Here is a 20,301-nt window from a genome sequence, read left to right as displayed (position 1 = left end):
ATAAATAAAATTATAGACAGAATAAATATAAATATAAAGAATTAAAATAAATATAAATATAAAGAAATAATAATAACTTTTTAGACTAATACTACTTTAAAAAATGAATTCCGGCCTGAAATACCTAAAACAGTGGTGGCCGCTAAAACAATGGTGGCCGATCTAAAACCACTGCCCGCGGGCAAAAAAATGCCCGTAAAGACTTTTTTTAAGTGCCCGTCAAACAAAATGGATATTTAAGAGACAACCATATTGGTAATGTGATACTTTTATTTGCCATAAAAATCAATCCAGACATCAAAAAAACTAATTTCAGACTGTCAAGTTCACCGCTTTTAATAATTATATTGCTTAGATACAAATGATTATAATAGTTATTAGTTACCTATATTATTTTAGAAATAAATATTTTTTGCCCGAAAAATAGTTCTTTAACTTTTTTTTGCCCGTATTCTAAAAGGTCTGGCCACCCTTGACCTAAAAGTCACACCCTGGCCGAAACTCTGGCTGGAATTAAATTCCGGTAAATCCCTCTTTTCTGGGAAATAACCACGTTTTTAACAATGTAATATACGTTTTCAATTGTACGTTAAATTTAGTAGTAATGTAACGTTTAAAGAATGTAAAATTTAGTAGTGTAAGTTTTTTAATAAATGCATATAAACTTAAATAATTTTTTTAAAAAAGAAAAGCTGAGCTTGTTTTTTATATAATATTTGTGTTTATTGCGTACATTTTATAACGGAACCGTTTGACTAATGTTTTTTATGATGAGTTTTTTTATTATTTATTGTTAATAATAATAATAATAATAATAATAATAATAATAATAATAATAATAATAATAACAATAACAATAATAACAATAATAATAATTTATTAATATTATTATTGTTATTATTTTTTATATTATTATTTTTTTAATTTGTTTTCAGAAATATAAATAACCTTAGATTATTTAAACAAAAAAAAAAAAAAAAAAAAAATAAAAAAGAAAAGTTTTTTTTATCTATATGTTTAATTTTGTGTACATTTTGTTTTGACTTTATTGATATTGAAAATTTAATTAGTTGTTGTTCTCATGTTAAATTGACGTTTAAGAAATGTAAAAGTTTTTTAAAAAACTATTAAAGTATGTTTTAGATACATATTTTCTATGTACCTGCAAAATTAAAATAAATATATTATGTCACCCTAAACCCTTGAAACTGTTGCACTTTTGTTTTCTTTTTTTTCAAACTTGGTAAAGGGTGATTGGTAAAAGGGAGTGACTCAATCTAAAATGCCATTGGCTTTGATATATATATATATATATATATATATATATATATATATATATATATATATATATATATATATATATATATATATATATATTATATTATATATATATATATATATATATATATATATATATATATATATATATATATATATATATATATATATATATATATATATATATATATATATATATATATTTTAGTCCATTTATTCAACCAAAAATTGAAAAAATACAAGTTTTTATAATTTTACAAAATTAGGTTAGGTGCCACTCATATAGTTGAAAACTAGTGATTGGAGTTACACCTAAATAAAATAAACAAATAAACAAAATAATAATAAATAAAATTAAATTAATTTAAAAATAATAATAATAATAATAACGATAAAGCTATAATGAATTATATAATAAGACAAAAAATATGAAAACTCAATTAATAACAACAGCAAACAAAAATAAAAAAAATCAGCAACAACAGCACAAATAAAAACAAACTTTGCGCTTACGAAAAAGCAAAACACAGAAACTACAATATGAAAATGCAAAAACATAAAACTTCTACATTAAATTAAAAAATTAAATTAAAAATAAAAACAATCTTTAGTTATTTTTGCGAAAAAAAAAAGGTGTAGAAAAATTAGTAAAATAGAAAAACAGTGAACAAAATTAAAAATAATTAGCAACAACTGCACAAATAATTACAAACTTTACACAAATAAAATGGCAAAACACTAAAACTGCAAAATGAAAGCAAAAACTACAAAACGAAAATGCTAACACAAAAACTTCTACAAAATAAAAAAATAGAAAATTTTTTTTTTGTTATTTTTGGCAAAAAAAAGGTGTAGAAATGAACTTTGCTGTTTTGGCTGACTGATCGTTTTTAAATTTAGACCTCTATGCATCTAGACTTGTTAAATTTAAGTAAAAGCACTTGAATTTTATTATGGTCAAATTTTTTGAATCACCCTAACATAAATGTAATTATGTGTATTCATAACATAATTATGTGTATTCATAACGTAATTATGTGTATTCATAACATAAATGTAATTATGTGTAATTATGTGTATAAGTGTATTCATTTTATATATATATATATATATATATATATATATATATATATATATATATATATATATATATATATATTCTCATAATAGCATAATATATATAATCTCATAATAGCACAAATTTCATAATAAGTCTAATAAATATAACAATTTTTTTCAGTTTCAATAACATGTTTCAATTATACAATAATCATTTTCAAGTATAAAACTGTTTATATATATAGTTTTTGTATTTAACAGTTTTATACTTAAAAATGATTATTGTATAATCAAAACATGTTGTTGAAAACTGAAAAAAGTTGATTTATTTATTTGACTTAAAAATTTTGATATTAATTTAAGAATTTTTGATATTTGTTATTTTAAAAGTAAAAACCATATAAAAGGTAGCCTTAATTATTTAAAAAATAAATTTTATAAGATTTTATTTTTTATTTTGACAGAGCAAGCTATTGGCTGTTAATCAAACTTTTATCAAGCTTTGTTAATCAAATTTTTATCAAAAATATATTACTGATAGAGGTTGGTTTCACCTGGATTTTTTTATGGCTATTTAAGGTTACTATTTTAATATTACTAATTATATTATTACTATTTTAATATAACTAGTTATATCAGTCAGTATAATAGTTGTAAAATATTTTAATTACTTATTACATTAAAAATTTTATTTTAAAATAATAAATTTTTTTTTGTTGGTATTAGTGATAGGTGAAAAAGAGGGAGTCCTAAAAGCAGTGTACATGCCACTGATAAATTTTATACGTTTTCAGCATGTTTTTTTATAATAATTTTTTTTTTCAATATTTTTGTTATAAGCTTCAAATCTTTATTTAGTTATTAGTATGAAAATTTTTTTAAATTGTAAAAATGGTGGTGCATCTACCTCTTTAGTTGCCATGGTTATGCCAGGGAACCATAAGTTCCAAAATCATATTTAAATTTTGTTTTGATCACTGTTTTTCTAATATTATAACTTTTTTTTGGTCAGTATTGCTGTAATACTACAGTTGTAACACTTTCAATTTCAAAACTTTTTTCTTATTTTTTTTAGGCATTTAGTTGGACGGGAAGAAAGAGGGGGGAGAGGGCATTAGCCCATCCCCCTAGATCCCCATGTACAACAAATATTTTTGATAAAGAAATGAATAAAGGTACCGTTACTATATATATATATATATATATATATATATATATATATATATATATATATATATATATATATATATATATATATATATATATATATATATATAATATATATATATATATATATATATATATATATATATATATATATATATATATATATATATAAATATATATATATAAATATATATATATATATATATATATATATATATATATATATATATATATATATATATATATATATATATATATATATTATAATTATGTAAGCATTTTGCACTTATAGTATAATATTAATTTCAATTAAAGATTTATTTTAAAGTTTTGCTTTAACAAACCTGAACCTAGTCCCCTAGTTGTTTATTAATAGTAGTTTCTAATTTGATTATAAAAGTTAATTTTTAAAATTTGGTAAAGAGAATAGTGAATTTGAAAAATCAAGTTAAATAAAAAAAAATATATCAAAGCTAGTAAAACACATTCTAAATAAAAACTAATGATAATAAAATCAATTATGGTATTTTCTAAAGTGAAATTGTCATTTTACTTCACAACTGGCTTTTTTGACTAGATTTTATCACAGCAAAATCTATCTCTTACAATGTTACATTTAGAATTTTGGTATTTTACCATATTAAAGCCGAGATAATAATGAAAAAAATGACTTTTACATTTTCTTATAAAAAGCTATTATATTATATGAACAAGTGTAGCAATGTGTCTTTAGTTTTTTTTTATACTATTTATTTCTTTAATTTATGAAGTTATGAAAATGAATAATCTAATATAGTTTTATATACTGTCTTTTGTCTTGAAAAACAAAGACATAGTATACCTTGGTGAACTAATTGGTTAGTTCACTTTGCTACTACATTACTACTACATTGTATTATTTTTTTACAATTATAAAATTTTCATGTAATGTTATTACAAAACAAATTTTTACAAACCTTTATAATCTATAAATAGTATTAGTATCTATAGGTTGCAAAAAAAACACAACAACAATTAAAAATTTGTTTTGTAATAAAGAATTACTTTTAAATTTATCGCTTTTATGTTTTTATGTTCTTTTATGCTATGTGTAAAATATATACATTTAGCACATTTTTTCATTACAAAACAAGTTTAAAATGTTTTTAAATTTAAAGTTTTAAAGTGTTAAATGTTTATACTTGTATAAAATATGTTCAATGTACACTGCGCCCATTTTCTATGGGCGCATGTGGATTATGTCTTAAAAACGTACTTAACTTTATTTTTATAGTTTATTTCAATAAATTATAAATAAAGTATCAAAAAATAATATCAAATTTGAAAAGAGGTCAATCATAAACGAATTAAGTTCAAAAGATAGCTGACTATTTTCTATAGACGCAGTTCACATTTTTTAACAAAACTATCCAAAAAAATATTTTTATCACAATTTTAATACTCGATTAAACCTCCTTTGCGCTCAATTACTTGATAAATTTGTTTTGCATACTTCCCGCCAAGTTTTCCAGCACTTTTGGCTCCATATCCTTCCAGCATTGATACCTCTACTTTTTGCTAAGCCACAGAGTTATATTGCTTCTGGTCAGCATAGATACGTCTTACAATGATTTCTCATATGTTTTCAACAGGATTCAAATCTGGACTGTGAGCAAGCCACCACATTTGCTTGATTTTTTTAGCTTCAAACCAAGCTTTAGTCTCGTTTCTAGTGTGAATGCTGGCGTTGTCTTGTTTAAAAACAAACTTTTTGCGTCGATATTTGTTTTTAAATGGAATCAAACATTATTTTAGCACATCAATGTATTCAGAACTTTTCATATTGCACGATGTAAATGCTAAACTTAACTTTACTATACTATATCGGCATTTGGTTAAGTTCAACTTGATTTCGACTCACAAAATAAAAAATACTACAGAATATAAGAAAATTGCTCATCAAAACTCGTAAAATCTTTAGTGCATCTACATAAAATTGCTACGTGAATATTAAAAATTTAATTATTTTAATACAATCAAGACAATTAATAATTAGATGCATAATCGATCATTGTTATCTTACATATACTTATTCAAAAGTACCGTTAAAACAATTTTATTACCATTGTAACACTGTAAATCTGCTAAAATTCTACACGCGTCTATAGAAAAAGGTCGCAGTGTATATATTAGCAAGTCTTTAAAACAAAAAGTTTAAAAGCAAAAACATGTTATTGCTAATTTTTTTTAATTCTTTTTTTAAATTTTATTAAATTTTTTAAATTTTATTAATACTTTTATATTATTAGGCAGGCGTGTACCATTTTAAAAATTCATTTCTAATTGCTATTTAAAAAAGGAAAAATAAATGCTATGTTAAGCATAATTTTTTACACTATTTGAGTAATAAAGATCAAAAAAATCGGAAAAATCCAGTTTTTGCACCATATCTTTGATCATATGTCATACCTTTATATGTTTTCTTTCCTAACTTTTTGCGTTAACTTCCATTAATGCAAATATATTTCTTTTAGAAAAGTAAAAAATTTAGAGTCAAGCTAAATAGGGTAAACAGATTTCTATCTGTTAACCAACTTTGAAGTAACTTTTAAGAGGGAAACAATCTGTTGACCAGCTTTGCTCCCCTTCTTCATCTATTAGGCTGGCATAGATGTATTTATAATACATTGTTTTCAGTTAAGTATGTTGAATGCTGGATCTTCTTGACTCATTGCATGGGTTTTACTTGTGTCTCTGTTTTTTATGACCAGGCAACTCATTTTATTATCTCCTAATGAGGGTACAGCTCTAAAACTCAGTTTTATAATTCTGAGGCTGGCAACATTGCACTATTAGGGTTGTTAGTGTTTATAGCCTCTCTGTTTGTACTTTTGGTGTGCATAGTCGAGGTTGTATTTGGGGCCCTTTGTTATGGCCTAAAGTTTATTAATAGTAATGAGGCAATTGTTTGGACTGTTAGATAGTGTACTGAGTACTATCTGTGCTTTGAGTCAAGTTCTTTAAGCAATTTAAAAAATAATTAAAGTATCAAAACTGAAAAACACAAAAAACCATCGACATCAACAAGTTCTCCAAATCTATTTTTCTCTGATATTTGTCATCTTCGAAGTAACTTTTTTTCTGTTGAATCTTATTTCATGGAAAATTCCCTAGACCTATTTGCTCTTTGTGAAATTTATTTGAGTTCAGCTGTCTCATTTTGTAACCTAAATGTAAATCTTCCTTTAATTCTCACTGAGTCTTCTTCTTTAAGTCTTGGATTGTTCTTTACTACTGACCTTTTATGGAAACCATATATAGAATCAATTGCTAAATTAATATCTGCTAAGGTTGCTTCTCTTTGTTGTGCTTGCCATTTTCTCACTCCTGATTCCATTCTGTACCTCTACAAATCTTTTATTCGTCTTTATATGAAAAAATCAAATACAAATACAAATCTCTTATTCATCCCTGTACTTTTGTCATATTTTGGCTAGTTCTTCTAATGATGCTCTTTCTCTTCTAGGCAAGATCCATAAATGCATTGTAAAAGTATCTTTCCCATTGTTATAAAGTTACATCTCTTTCTCTTTTCAAATACTATTCTGATTGCTGCTCAAAGGAGCCATCATCTCTAGTTCCATCAAATAAAACTCATTCTTGCTTGAATTGTCATTTAGCAAAGTCTTAATTCTTTTACTCTATCTGTCCCTGTACGATCTAAAAACTTTTATTCGTCAATTTTTTTCCTGCATCTCAACCCTCTCATATAAACTTTTAAGTTTTCTGTCAACCATTTCCTTTCTCTATAACTATATTCTTTTTTTCTAGTAACTCCCATCTTAATAGTGGTTGCTTGCAGCCTTGTTGGGAGTTAATCAGAATAAAAAAAATTGTAAACACTCCAATAGTCATATGCCCTGGCATTTAGATTCATAAAAATTCATCCATTTGGCAGGAACGAGGTTTGAATCCACAAATTATTTTTTTTATGTGTTTTTTGTTTAGCACCACTTCACTCTATAACTTTCCTCTTTATTCTATATTGGTCTCCTTCAACTCAAGACTGCACTCTTTTAGATGTTAGTTTTGATCAAATTGACCAAGCCCATTTTTTTTATCTTTCAGCCAATCACACTGAACTCATCACACTGAACGGCTTGGCTCTTGTGTCAGTGAGTCTGTAGGTATTAAGGTCCACAACTTTTGCCTTTTTTAATCTCTAACACAAATAGTCAACTCACATTCATAAAGTCATTTATCTTTCTTACTCGACTTATGTCTTGTTTCTGATCCAAAGTCACTGATCAGTTTCTGCACACTCACCTTTAGGTGCCACATTCATCTTTCTATAACTGCTATTTCAAAGCCTGCTATTCTCAGGTCATGAAATCTCGTATTTCATCTCAAAAATTAGGCTCTCGTGAATGGAGAATTTTTGACAGTATCTATAAAAGGGCAAATCTGTTAGTCCACCTCTCTTGTATGGTTCAGATTTTGTCATCTCACCTAATGACAAAGCTGAATTGTTTGCTGAGAACTTCTCATCAATATCATCTCTTGATTCAACTAGTTCAGTTCTACCTGATATAGCTGACAAACAGGTTGATCTATTGGTTGACATTCGTAAACAATCCAGCTTCTGCATCTAAAGTGATTTCCTGCTTAGACAGTTCTACAACTTGTGGTCCAGACAACATACCTGTTATAGCAGAAGTGTTCTCTGGAGGTGTTTTCTATACTTTCAAAACATGTAACTAGTGCTTATCAGAATCTTATATTTCTGCCTGGTGGAATCTGTTATTCTTATTTTCAATAATTCCGAAGAGCAGTCTGACTTGTCTAACAACTGTCCCATTAGTCTTCTTCCTATCATAAGCAAGGTTTTTGAGTCTTAAATTCAAAGACTTAATCTCTCATCTTGAATCTTATAACTTACTTTCTGATCATCAATATGGATTTCGATCTTTTTGTTCTACTACTGATTTGTCAGAGTATTACACGAGTTCAATTCCTTTTGCTTGTTCATTGACTTTTTTTTCAATTTCAAAATATGCTTTCAGAATCTTGGTTCTTGGTCCATACGAGACAAGATCTTGTATGTAACCAAGATTTTTTTAAAATGGTAAAAACTATAGAAACAAAGTGAAATTTTCCAAAAAATTTGTGTTTTATAGTTTGTTATTATTATTATTGAACCTTAAGTTTTCAATATTTATCAAATTTATGTTGATTCTTAAAAAAACTTTTCAAAAGACTTGAGTCATTCAAAGTTGCAGCTGTTGTTCTCTCTCGTTTTTTACTACGATGGATACTCGAAATTCAAAAATTTTGCTCACATTGAATCAACTTTGATTTAATTAATTTCAACGCATGTTCTGATTTGCATAACTTTTCTGATTTGAATCCAATCATAACGTAGCTATTGAATTTCTATCTTTGTGGTGGGTCTTTGGACAAACTTTAAAACATCTTCTTGCTTCCTAAAAGCTTTAAACTTTAGGACAAAGTTTAAAGCTTTTAGGAAGCAAGAAGATGTAACTTCTTAAGGATTATTGGGACCCTGTTTGATTGTCTGCTGAGCTTCAGATGCAATTTCCATAACATCATCACTGTCATCATTACTGGGTAGAGTAAAAAAATGTTTAAGCTAGATTCTTTTCACTTCTTCAATAATTTCTTTATTTGATGAGAATAAGAATGGGGATTCTTTTGGCTGTTCAAGAACTCCTATATTGTTGAGAAATTTGAGCAGACTAACATTTAAATTAACTGCCTTTTATGAATCTGCTGCTGAACTGTCTGACAAACTGTCTTGTTGTTTTTGGGAGCTTCAATCTTTGTGTATCTTTCAATCAGCTTTTGCACCAATGCAGAGGTGTACCCTCATGGTTGTCTGGTGTCACGGGGTGACTCATTTTCCAGAAGGGCAACTGAAATTTTTAAAATGTCTGTCATTAACATGGCAGGACAACCAGACAGTTTGTTACTTTCAAAAGAGTTATTATTGAAACCATATTTTAAACTATGAAGGTTTTATCTCTTGTAATTATTTAAAAGAAACCTTTAAAAAGCATTTAAAGTAGTATACACTTTGTTTAATATGAGTACACTAAGGTGTATTATATAATTTTACTAAACATTTTTTAAAAAAGTCATCACGTGATTTAATATTTCAAAGTGTGACTCACTGATCTCTATAATAACTTATTACGTTATTAAACATATTATTATTATTTTCTCAATTTAAAATGAGTTTTAAAATAACATTTTTTTTCAATTCAAAAATCATGTGAATGGGCAGCTAAATCATTAGTAACGCATAATATCTTTTTTTTTTCATTAGTAAAATAAATTTTTATATTAACTTTGTCCACAAAATTAGTAAAAAAAAAGTCAGTGCTCGAATTCAGTGTCGTGAATTCGAGCACTGACTTTCTTTTTGTAAAAAGCAATCGCGATCGTGAATTGCAACTGCTTTTCACTCCTTCACGTTTAGTTTTTTCTTAAAAAAATTTTTTTTTTTTTTTCTTATAATTATTTCTTTTTTTTCAAATTTTACAAAAAGTTTAAATTCTTTTTCAATTTAGCAAAACTCAGACAAAAACATTAAAAGTAATGTTTTTAAGTTTTTTATTAGGGGTCATAAAGTACCTCACACTAAATTTATCTTTTGAATAGAAGTATAATCTTTGCTCTCTTGTGCAGAGGTTTTTATTCAACATAAATTGCTTTTGAATTTAAATTTTTTTAAATCTGTGCGTGGAAGCCAATAAAATTTTATAGTTATAAGTTGATTTACTGAATAGATAAAGTTCATCAAAGTAAATTTACCTTTAAATTAAATCATAACAACCAGTTAAGTTACTACAGTAACTTACAGTTACTCACCTATCAAATTTACTTAATATACTCAAAGACTCACAAAAGTTAGGCATACAAAAATTTCTGTTTTATCTTATATGTTGTTAACACATAATAAAAGCTTCTAACTAAAAATTATTTTAACAAAAAATCTTAAATAGAATAAAAAAACGCGATACTATTTTTTATATTTTCATTTTATTTAAAGCGATACCATAATTAAATAATTTTCAAAAATTATAAATTTAATTGCAGCTGCATTCGTAATACCCAGTGGCATCACTCCAGTGAGGATCACTCCTGAAATTTAAATGCATATCTAACTAAAGTAACATTGTTAGATTTAGAACATAGTGTGCATGAGGATGGAAGTTTTATTTTTTCGTAAACATATTGAATACTTTTTTATTTTTTGTTTCTTGAAAATAGTTTTCAAAGTAGAAACATTCTATTGCAAACTTTAAACCGAAAATTTAAATTAAAAAAATAAATTATTTTACTTTTGTTCAAAGAAATTTTTATTAAATATCTAGTACATAAAATATTTATTAAACCAAATTTTTTCTTTTTTTTTTTTAATAAACAACTTTTTTTGATTTATCAAACCAAATTTTTTTCTTTCACTTTTTATTGCAAAACAATTTAAATGAAAAAATTAATTAAAAATATCAACTTGAAAACCATTTGAATGAAAAAATAATTATACTTATTAATACTTTTTAATAGCATGCTAGATCAAGAAACATTACAAAATTATAAAAAATGAGGTATTTAATATGTGTTTTTTCATTGTTTGGTCTATAGATTAAAGACTGTTATGGTCTATAAGCATGTTCGCGCAAACATTAAGTTTAAAGTTTTATGAAGATGTTTTATTTAGTATTTTAATGAAAACTATTCTATTTATTTACTTCATTTTATTTTAAATGTGTTTTATGTTATTAATGTTATAAACTGTATAAAATAGCAATAAAACAGTGTCGCAAAGTTGTTTTACATTAATAAAAGCTCTTTATATTGTCAAAACAACTTGAAGTTTGTTTTACTGTTTTTTTTTGTAACTTTTTATGTGTTATATCCTCAGCCAGAACGTATTATATAGTTTTGTATAACTGTGTATAAAGCGGTTTATAATGTTTGTAATATTTGCGTTTTACTTTTAATTTTTTACTTTTACTTTTTCAAGTTACTTTTTATTTATTATTTTTATTTGTACTGTGAAAAAAATGTTACCATTATATTGTGTTACCGTTTTGCTACTTGTATTTTTTTTTTAAAGTAAAAGTAATTTACATTTTTACTTGCAAATGTAACTTACTTTTAATGGTAAGTTGTGTAAAGTAATTTATTTTGAAAAAAAATTTTGATTATAATTATGTTATTAAGATATTAGAAGTTTTTTAATTCACATTGAAGTGTTAATTATATCGTGGTAAAATGTCCATTTACTGCTACTAATAAAGTATACCGTAAAATCGCAGAAGTTCGATCACTTTGTAAATCCGGTCATTTGAGAAAAAATATTAAAAAAGCATGCAAAACTCAAATATTACAAACTTTTTTTTCTCAAATAATGTTTGTAGTTAGTTCGTATATATGAAACTATAAAAAAAATAATGTTTATATGCAAGCTGCTAAAATAATTATTTATGTTAAGTAAAAAGAGTTAAAAATAAATAATAAGTAATATAGTATTAAAAGCGCTACTTGCTCATCCATTATAACTCATTACAACTTTAAATTATAACTTAATTTGTAAATTATTACAGTAACTTACGCTATTTTAAACTCTGCCAACCAAGAAAATTTTAAGATTTAAATAAGAGATATATTATGTTAAAAAAATAATAAATACGAATTAATGTAGAAAAGATACCATTTTATACTTATGAACCCCCTTACTGCAAAGTAAAGCCAGGGATGAGGGTGGGGGGGGGGATGTGTGTGAATTTTTGCATGTGAAAAAACATTAGAATGCAATTAATGATGAAAAATTTTTTCTATATATATATATATATATATATATATATATATATATATATATATATTATATATATATATATATATATATATATAGATATTCCTTCAGATTCTGCGTTAATGGGATTCTACTGACTTTCAAGGCTTTTTGGCAGCTTTCCAAAATTGCTTGTTATAATTAAAATCTTTTTTTTTTTTTTAATTTTGAAATTGCTCTCCTGGAGAAAAAAAGTGTCTATTGAATTGTACATAATGTATTTAGGGAAAATAATTTTAAAAAATTTGACAAGGCATTTTATTAATTGTTTAAATTTATTTAACTACATGAAATGCTCAAAACATACATTATTAGCTACTCAGAAATATACTTTGCATTTGGTACATTAATATATAGTCCTAATGGAATTTAGATTTTCCATTAGAACTGGCCAATGTTCAAATTTATCAATAGAGATGTTGTTTGGAATATCATTTGCCGTCATAGAATGTGTTCCTGGTAATACATTATGATCCTTGTCGTGTATGTAGTCTACTCCATTTATCAGAGAGGTACATGCATCACCTAAAAACTCAACAAGTGGTTTGTTCCCACTAATCTGCTGGAGAATACCCAAGTATTGATTCAAAAGTTTCAAAATTTTCTCTCAGACTTTTTAATTTTAAGAAAATAAATGCTTGTCAAAAATATTATGGAATATATTACGATTGGATATAAAACAATGTCTCATTTGACAAATTTTTATTGGAAAATTTACACAGCCATAGATAAATTAAAAGTAGATATCTGGTAAGTTCCTGGGTATAAAAAAAATAGTTATATAAGTATTTTGAAAAAGTTATTTTTATTAAAAAATATTGTTTCAAATGAATAATTGGTTTTGAATTTCTGTTCTGAAGTTTAAAACAAATATCAGTCAAAGTTTTGTTTTCTTTAATAATTATTTTTTTCTCTAAAATGTTTATAGTGCTTAGCCTCTTATTCTTTCAATTTTCAACCAAAACTAGTAACTTTTATTTTTCAACCAAAGCCTAGTAACTTTATGAAATTACCTGGCTACTACTATATGAAATATGCGTAACTTAAATATTCCATGAAATGTCTTTTTTATTTTAAAAGCATTGCAAAATAAAGTTAATACTTTTTTATTTTAATATTAATTGCACTTACCTTTGTGCTTTGGCTTTAAGTCTTTTAAGTTTGTCATTTGGCTATGCTAGATAAAAGTTTGAGATTGCACATACATTAATAAATGCATCACTTTGCATATATGCTGATAAAATGTGTAATATTGCAAGTATTAAATAGTTCACTAACTGCTTTTTCTTTGATTTATTATTTTAAAACAGAAAAATATTTAAACTTGAAGAAATATTTAATATTTCAGATATATAGTTTTTTGTCAATAAGGTTTATAATTGCATTTAAATTGTTGTCTCTTTGTGTGTAACTCTTCGTTTTTGCGCAACACATGAAGTTAACACAGAAATATGCACTACATCACTTTAAATACTTTAATATATAATCATATAACCAATCAAATTACTTATATAAGGTTTCTTTATCATATAATGATTCTCATTTTATAAAAGTTTCAACAATTACACAAAACCTCAAATAGCCTAACAACCTCAAAAAAAAAAAATTAATTTCTTAAATTTTTTGCAATGCAAGCATGTAAACACATATTAAATACATTTTTTTTTAAATATAAATACAATTCAAATTTATTAAAATTAACAATGTTTAATGTGAAAAGTATAACCATTTTAATTTTATTTTTTAAAAATATTGGTTTTCATATTAGAAATGCTGATGCATTTTAAACAATCAAATAAAGTTTCAAAATTTACACACATGTTTCCAGATAAAGGTTTATGTGTTGACGCTCCTATTTCCTGTAAAGAGGCGACAAATAAGACATGTATAGCTAAAGATGCTGATTGTTATGCTTTTCGTGCTACTAGTCCTGGTAATTTATATATATTTATATATATTTATTTATATATATATTTATATTATATTTTATATATATTTATATATATGTATATATATATACACACACACACACACACACACACACACACACACACACACACACATATATATATGTTTTTTTAGTATGGTGGCTCTATTTTTATAATTTCTGTAACATATTACAATCCAAATTTCATTTCTTATTAAAATATTTGTATATTTATTTTGTAAATTTTTTACAAATTCCTGGTTAAATTTATAAAAGATGTATATATATATATATGTATGTGTGTGTGTGTTTGTGTGCGTGTGTGTGTGTGTGTGTGTGTGTGTGTGTGTATGTGTGTGTGTGTGAGATAAATATATATAACATAAAGTATATTTCTAATAATGCAATATAAAAAATAGATAAAAGTATAAAAAAAAGATACTTGCTGAGGCATCTTAATGTGGCATCATAAGATTTATAATAGAATTGCTTTTTAGGTACTCAGCCTTGTAAGATTTATAATGTAATCGTTTTTTAGATACTCAGCCTCATAACAATGCAAAAGTTGGAATTATGTGCATTTTTGATAATGACTTTAGGAATAATGATAATTTTGAAGAGCGAATCGGTACTGAATATGATGTTTTGGAGCTAAAAGAACTGGCTACATTTTTAAACTATGAATTTATAGTTTATAAAAACAAAACTAAATCTGAAATTTTAGATATTTTGCAAAAATTTGATTGTAAAAATATGTTAACTTTTAATGGTTTTATGTGTGTTTTTTTATCACATGGCTCTAATGGTGGTGTTAATGGAAGTGATGGACAAGAAATAACATTTAATGATATGCAAACTGCCATCAATGGAAATCCTGTTAATGGGCTAAAGGATATACTAAAAGTTTTTATTATTCAAGCCTGTCAAGGAGGTGGTAAAGAAAAAGAAGTTTCCCATAATGGGATACGTTTGGCTGAAAGTGCTGATTATGGTATTTTTGAAGTTCATAATCCAAGTAAATAATTATTTTTGTTTTTATAAGTTTTATATTCTGTTATATTTTAAAGTTATAAAAATGCAATTGTTAAACCAATAAAATATTTTGCATTTTAAAACAATTTTACAAACATTAATCTACTGTACAGTGATTTAGAAATACTTAAATTTTGGCCAAAATATAGTTTTTTGAGTTGCAAAACTTAAACAATGTTATTAGCTATTTTCTACAGTTTCTTATAATTAACGGTATAAAAATGTTAATCTAACGGTATAAAAAAGTAAATACTGAAATAATAGATTTAAATGTTAATTTTTGTTTGAAAATGACCTAAAACAGATCTATCATTACAATTTTATCATTATTAAAACTTAATTTTCTCCCTAAATAAAAAATCTTTTTTTTTATTTTTCATTATATACGAAGAGAATAGATAATTTTATCTTAATTTATAAGAATATTTGAATATGTATTTATACATCTTGTAAGAAATGCATTTAAAAAATGTAATTTTTATGAATTTAAACTGATTTTTATAGAGCTATGTGTGTGTAAATATATATGTATATATATATATATATATATATATATATATATATATATATATATATATATATATATATATATATATATATATATATATATATATATATATATATATGTATATATATAACCTTATCTCAAAGTTGAGATAGACTATTAAGGTAAAAAAAGTCTCTTTTAATAACTATTTAATGACTTTAATAAATAAACTACATTTTAATGTTGTTTAAAGTTAAACCAATTAAAATAATGCAGAAGTACATTAATTTTTATTGTTTTTTAAAAAGCCGCCATAAAAATGGCTAGAAAGTTTTTTTTATTAATAGTGATTTTTTTAAAAAAAAAACATGTTTTTAAAACATTCGCGGTGTGCTGCTATATTAACTATCTTATAGCCTGCTGCTACAAGAGAGTGTTGCTACATCAACTATCTTATAGCCTGCTGCTACCAGAGAGTGCTACTACATTGACTATATTATAGCCTGCTGCTACAAGGAAGTGTTGCTACATCGACTAACTTATAGTCTGCTGCTAAAAACATCGACTGAGGATTTGGTTTGGACAAGCAATCTATCATTTATTTTAACAATTAAAAAACTTTTTTGCTATATTATTATTATTTTGCTATAAATATTGCTATAGTTATCATAGATATATACTACAATTAAAATTTTGCTATAAATATTGCAATAAATACAGCAAGATTGAAAAACATTTAAAATTTATTAGGGAAGATCCCTCGAAACAACACTGATGGCAGCGCACTAAACCACTGAGCTATGCGTTTAGGAGAAAAACAAACCTAATTATAAATCTCTTATAAGCTGTAGATATGCGGAATAGGTGCGCATGTTAATTTTTTTTTATCTTGAAGCAATTTTTCAAAATGAATAATTTTATGCAAAAAATTGAAGTAAACAAATAACAGCTATAGAAATGATTGTGTGGAATAGATAAGTATAAAAATAGTAGGTTTGATAAAGACCCGTATTTTTTGGGTCTGGAAAGCTAGTATATATATAAGAAAAAAAAAAAAGAAAAGTTAAGTGTGGAATAGATTTACAAAAACCAGTATTTTTACTGGTCAGATCATCTAGTCATCTCAATAATGATAATCTTAATCATAATCATCTTAATCATAATCATCTTAATCATAATCACATCATCATAATCATCTCAATCATAATCATCTCAATCATAATCATCTCAATCATAATCATCTCAATTATTATCATCTCAATCATAATCATCTAATTCATATTCATCTTTTTTTTATTTAATCATCTTTTATTCGATTATACTTGAGTGTTTTATGCTTTCACTATTCACTGCTCCCAGATAGGGGGTTTAGATTGAAGGTGAAGGTACCTGGATTTTTTCTTCACAGAATTATCAGGTGGATTTAGTAGATTAATGCTAGGCAAAAATTAAATTCAGAGCCGCTCCTAAACTGAGAACTTGATGATTTTTTAAATTTTTAATAGTGATAATATTCTTACCGCCATAACCTTTTTGTCTTTGGTGCTGCAGATAGCTTAAGTAGACCCTATGGAACAAAAGAAATGTTCCAATTTAAAATTATAATCATAATGTATAAATGTAGGGCTGGCGGAACTTGGGGGGCTGCAGCCCCCTTACTTTTAAAGTGTAGGGGGCTTTGGTATTACAGCTCTCCCCCCCTACCCATCAACCTTAGTCTGTTATTTCAAAATGTTTAATCTTGATAGTAGCAAATGATGCCAAATTTACAAAAAGCCACTAAAAAATTAATATTATTTTCAAATAATGACAATTATATGTTAACAGTTGTATTACCTTTTAACAACATTTTAACCTACAGGGTTAAGAAAATATTAAAGCAATTAAAATTAGTTTAATAAAATTTTAAAAATGCTTTTAGCACCCTTCCCCTTTATTGTTTCCTTTCGCCACCCCTTAATTAATGTATAATATTAAATATACAGAATTTGTGTAATATATTTTTAAAAAATATATGCAAGGGTAATGTCTTAGTACACTTTGATAATTGTTGTAACATTTCGTTTGTTAATAATTAATGTATAAAATTTCGAAAAATTTGCCCTTTTAAAAACAATCGAATATTTCAGGAAGGAAAACAAGTTAAAACTCCGTAAGTACTACAACTATATACTTTAAAACAATGTTTTAACGTCGCAGTAATAAATATAATACATATATTTAATTAAATTATCAATAAGAATTAATCTAGTTCCCCTCAAAGTCACTATCAGGGAGGTTCTCACATTAGTTGGCCAGGAGTACAGCTCGTTATAAAACTCGTTGAATTCTTCAGGAATGAATTTTTTTAATTTGTTAAGGTCTTCCACCTTCACTTTTTTCAGTGTAACTTTGCCACTTGGATAAGCCAAACTATCCACCTGTAGTACAGTACCCGTATATTTGGACATAAAAAAAGTATGACAGACCAAACCATTAATATTGGTGAATGCCTTAATGTAGCCTTTTTTTATCATGCACATATGCAAAATGAAACAAGTTCCTAATTGAAAAGTGAACCTTCGTTTCTTTTGGGGTATTTTTACCCTTGGTTTCTGAAGAAATGCAAAATTTTTTGTAATGTTTTCGGCCCCAAGCTTTAAAATCAAAAAATACAGTTGCATCTACAATTTCTTTCACCATAAACTTTTGTGATTTGGAGCTGCTAATAATAAGCTTGGTGAGTTAATGCATGTGATAAAGACGGTCATGTGTTTTTAAAATACTTGAAATTATACCAAAGTCCCTATCACAAGGGAGGAAACTATGCCCTCTCATAGGAAAGAACTGTTCAACTTTATCAAACCTACCACTATCAGTTAAGTATAAACAAAAATGGGATAAGGTTTAATTTTCATTTTGTCCACCACAGTTGTCAAAAAACAAACATAATGTATTATACTTTGGTGGAAGTGAGATCAAATAATAGTTAAAAAAAGTCGCAACTTCATAAGGTCCTTTTCTTCCCTGACCTTCATGGTATAAATATATATGACTTTTTTCTTCTTTAATGCTATGTATAGAAAAAAACATTGACTGATAGCTGTCTCATGTAATAAAGTTGTTGGACAGGTATTTTTGGCAAGCTTATTGTCTCCATGTCAAATGCCAATGATAGAATGTGCTCCTCTTTTGAGCCATCTTCTGATGTTTCATGTTTTAAAGCATTGTAAAATTTTTTACTCCTGAGCTTATGAGCATCTAAATCAGTCTGCGCTGCTCTTTTAGCTACATCATTGAGATGTGGTGATTTCAATCTAAGATTAAATTCTTCGCACGTGTAACAAGTGTCCACTTGTGGGCGCCTAAACCGAAAGTTAAAATTTGTTTTAAAATGGTTCCAGTAAAAAGACTTGCTCACTTTTAAATCTGGATTTTTATCACAAAAAAGTTGCCACATTAATTTAACATTTAAACTTGCATTGAGGTAATATACTTTTTTGCCTGAGTAATGTGATTTCTTGAGTGGAAATGATCTTATGTGATTACTAACAATGTCATGAACATTCTGAGAAAGACAATTAGTAATATCTTTTCCTCTTTTATCTTCAGGGGTTATTCCAATAACCTTAAGGTTCCTTATTCTCCTTAATCGTTTTTCACTAATACTTAAGACAGATAAAAGTGAACTGCAACATATTTCTATGCGAATATTGCCTACAATCACATGATAGGAGAAGCTATTTGGCTGCTTTGTTTTTTCATGATTCTTTTGATGTGCCACTCTTCTTTTAACTTTAGTGACATCTATCAATCCTTGAATATAAAAATCTTGTTCGTCTTTGTTTTTTATATCATAAAATTTGGAAAAGATATCCACACAGTTAGCTTCTACAAAGTTTTCCAAACACTTTTTATTGCATCTTAAAAAAGAAATCAGAAAAATTAATACAATTAATACAAGCTAGAAAATGTTTTTATTAAAATACACAGCATTATTTATAACCTTAGACAGAGAACAACATCGCCACCAAAGTTGTAGGGAAATAGACCAAATCATATTAAGAGTATTTGACTTTTTAGTGCTTCCACCTATGTTATACTCTCAAGAACTATATAGGCCTAGGCTTACTATAACAAGATTTAACTATTCAGTGTATATTAACTATCTGAAAAAATAATCATAACAAAATATAGGCATATCAAACTACTATTCAAGAAAGGTTTAATATGTAAAACCTGTAAATTATTTACTTTAAAGTCGTTTTACATATCATACCTATATAAAATAGGTATACCCATATCTAAGTACTATAGCTGGTTTGAACTTAGGGTTAAGTTTTAGGGTTAAAATATTTTAAAGTATGCTATTCTATAAATTTTAGATATATAAACATATAATATATTTAAATTTTTTTAAACTTATGGTTTCATAAGGTTTGATTAATGTTTCAAAATCTTATAGTATAGTATTTTTTATAATTTTAGTATAGTTTCATGTAAACATTAAAG

The 20,301-nt window shown here is 25.7% G+C and overlaps 1 protein-coding gene across 6 annotated transcripts in view; it reads left to right on the top strand.

Annotated features, from left to right (window-relative positions):
- The first annotated feature begins 503 nt into the window (after nucleotides 1-503).
- The window catches only part of LOC136076920 (uncharacterized), a 72,566-nt gene continuing 52,768 nt past the window's right edge, over nucleotides 504-20,301 (top strand). Inside the window, exons 1-5 of one of the 6 annotated variants that reach the window (XM_065790789.1) lie at nucleotides 504-637; nucleotides 2,802-2,880; nucleotides 3,413-3,512; nucleotides 14,193-14,297; nucleotides 14,830-15,306. In XM_065790789.1, the coding sequence (XP_065646861.1) occupies nucleotides 3,503-3,512; nucleotides 14,193-14,297; nucleotides 14,830-15,306 (592 nt within the window). In that variant the 5' untranslated portion in view covers nucleotides 504-637; nucleotides 2,802-2,880; nucleotides 3,413-3,502. Of the gene's footprint in view, nucleotides 638-2,801; nucleotides 2,917-3,412; nucleotides 3,513-14,132; nucleotides 14,298-14,829; nucleotides 15,307-20,301 lie in introns of all 6 variants that reach the window. The other 5 variants (XM_065790787.1, XM_065790788.1, XM_065790786.1 and 2 more) reach the window with 5 other exon arrangements.

Source organism: Hydra vulgaris, chromosome 02 (assembly GCF_038396675.1).
Source record: "Hydra vulgaris chromosome 02, alternate assembly HydraT2T_AEP".
Taxonomy (NCBI): domain Eukaryota; kingdom Metazoa; phylum Cnidaria; class Hydrozoa; order Anthoathecata; family Hydridae; genus Hydra; species Hydra vulgaris.
This window is presented reverse-complemented; position numbering and strand designations above follow the sequence as displayed.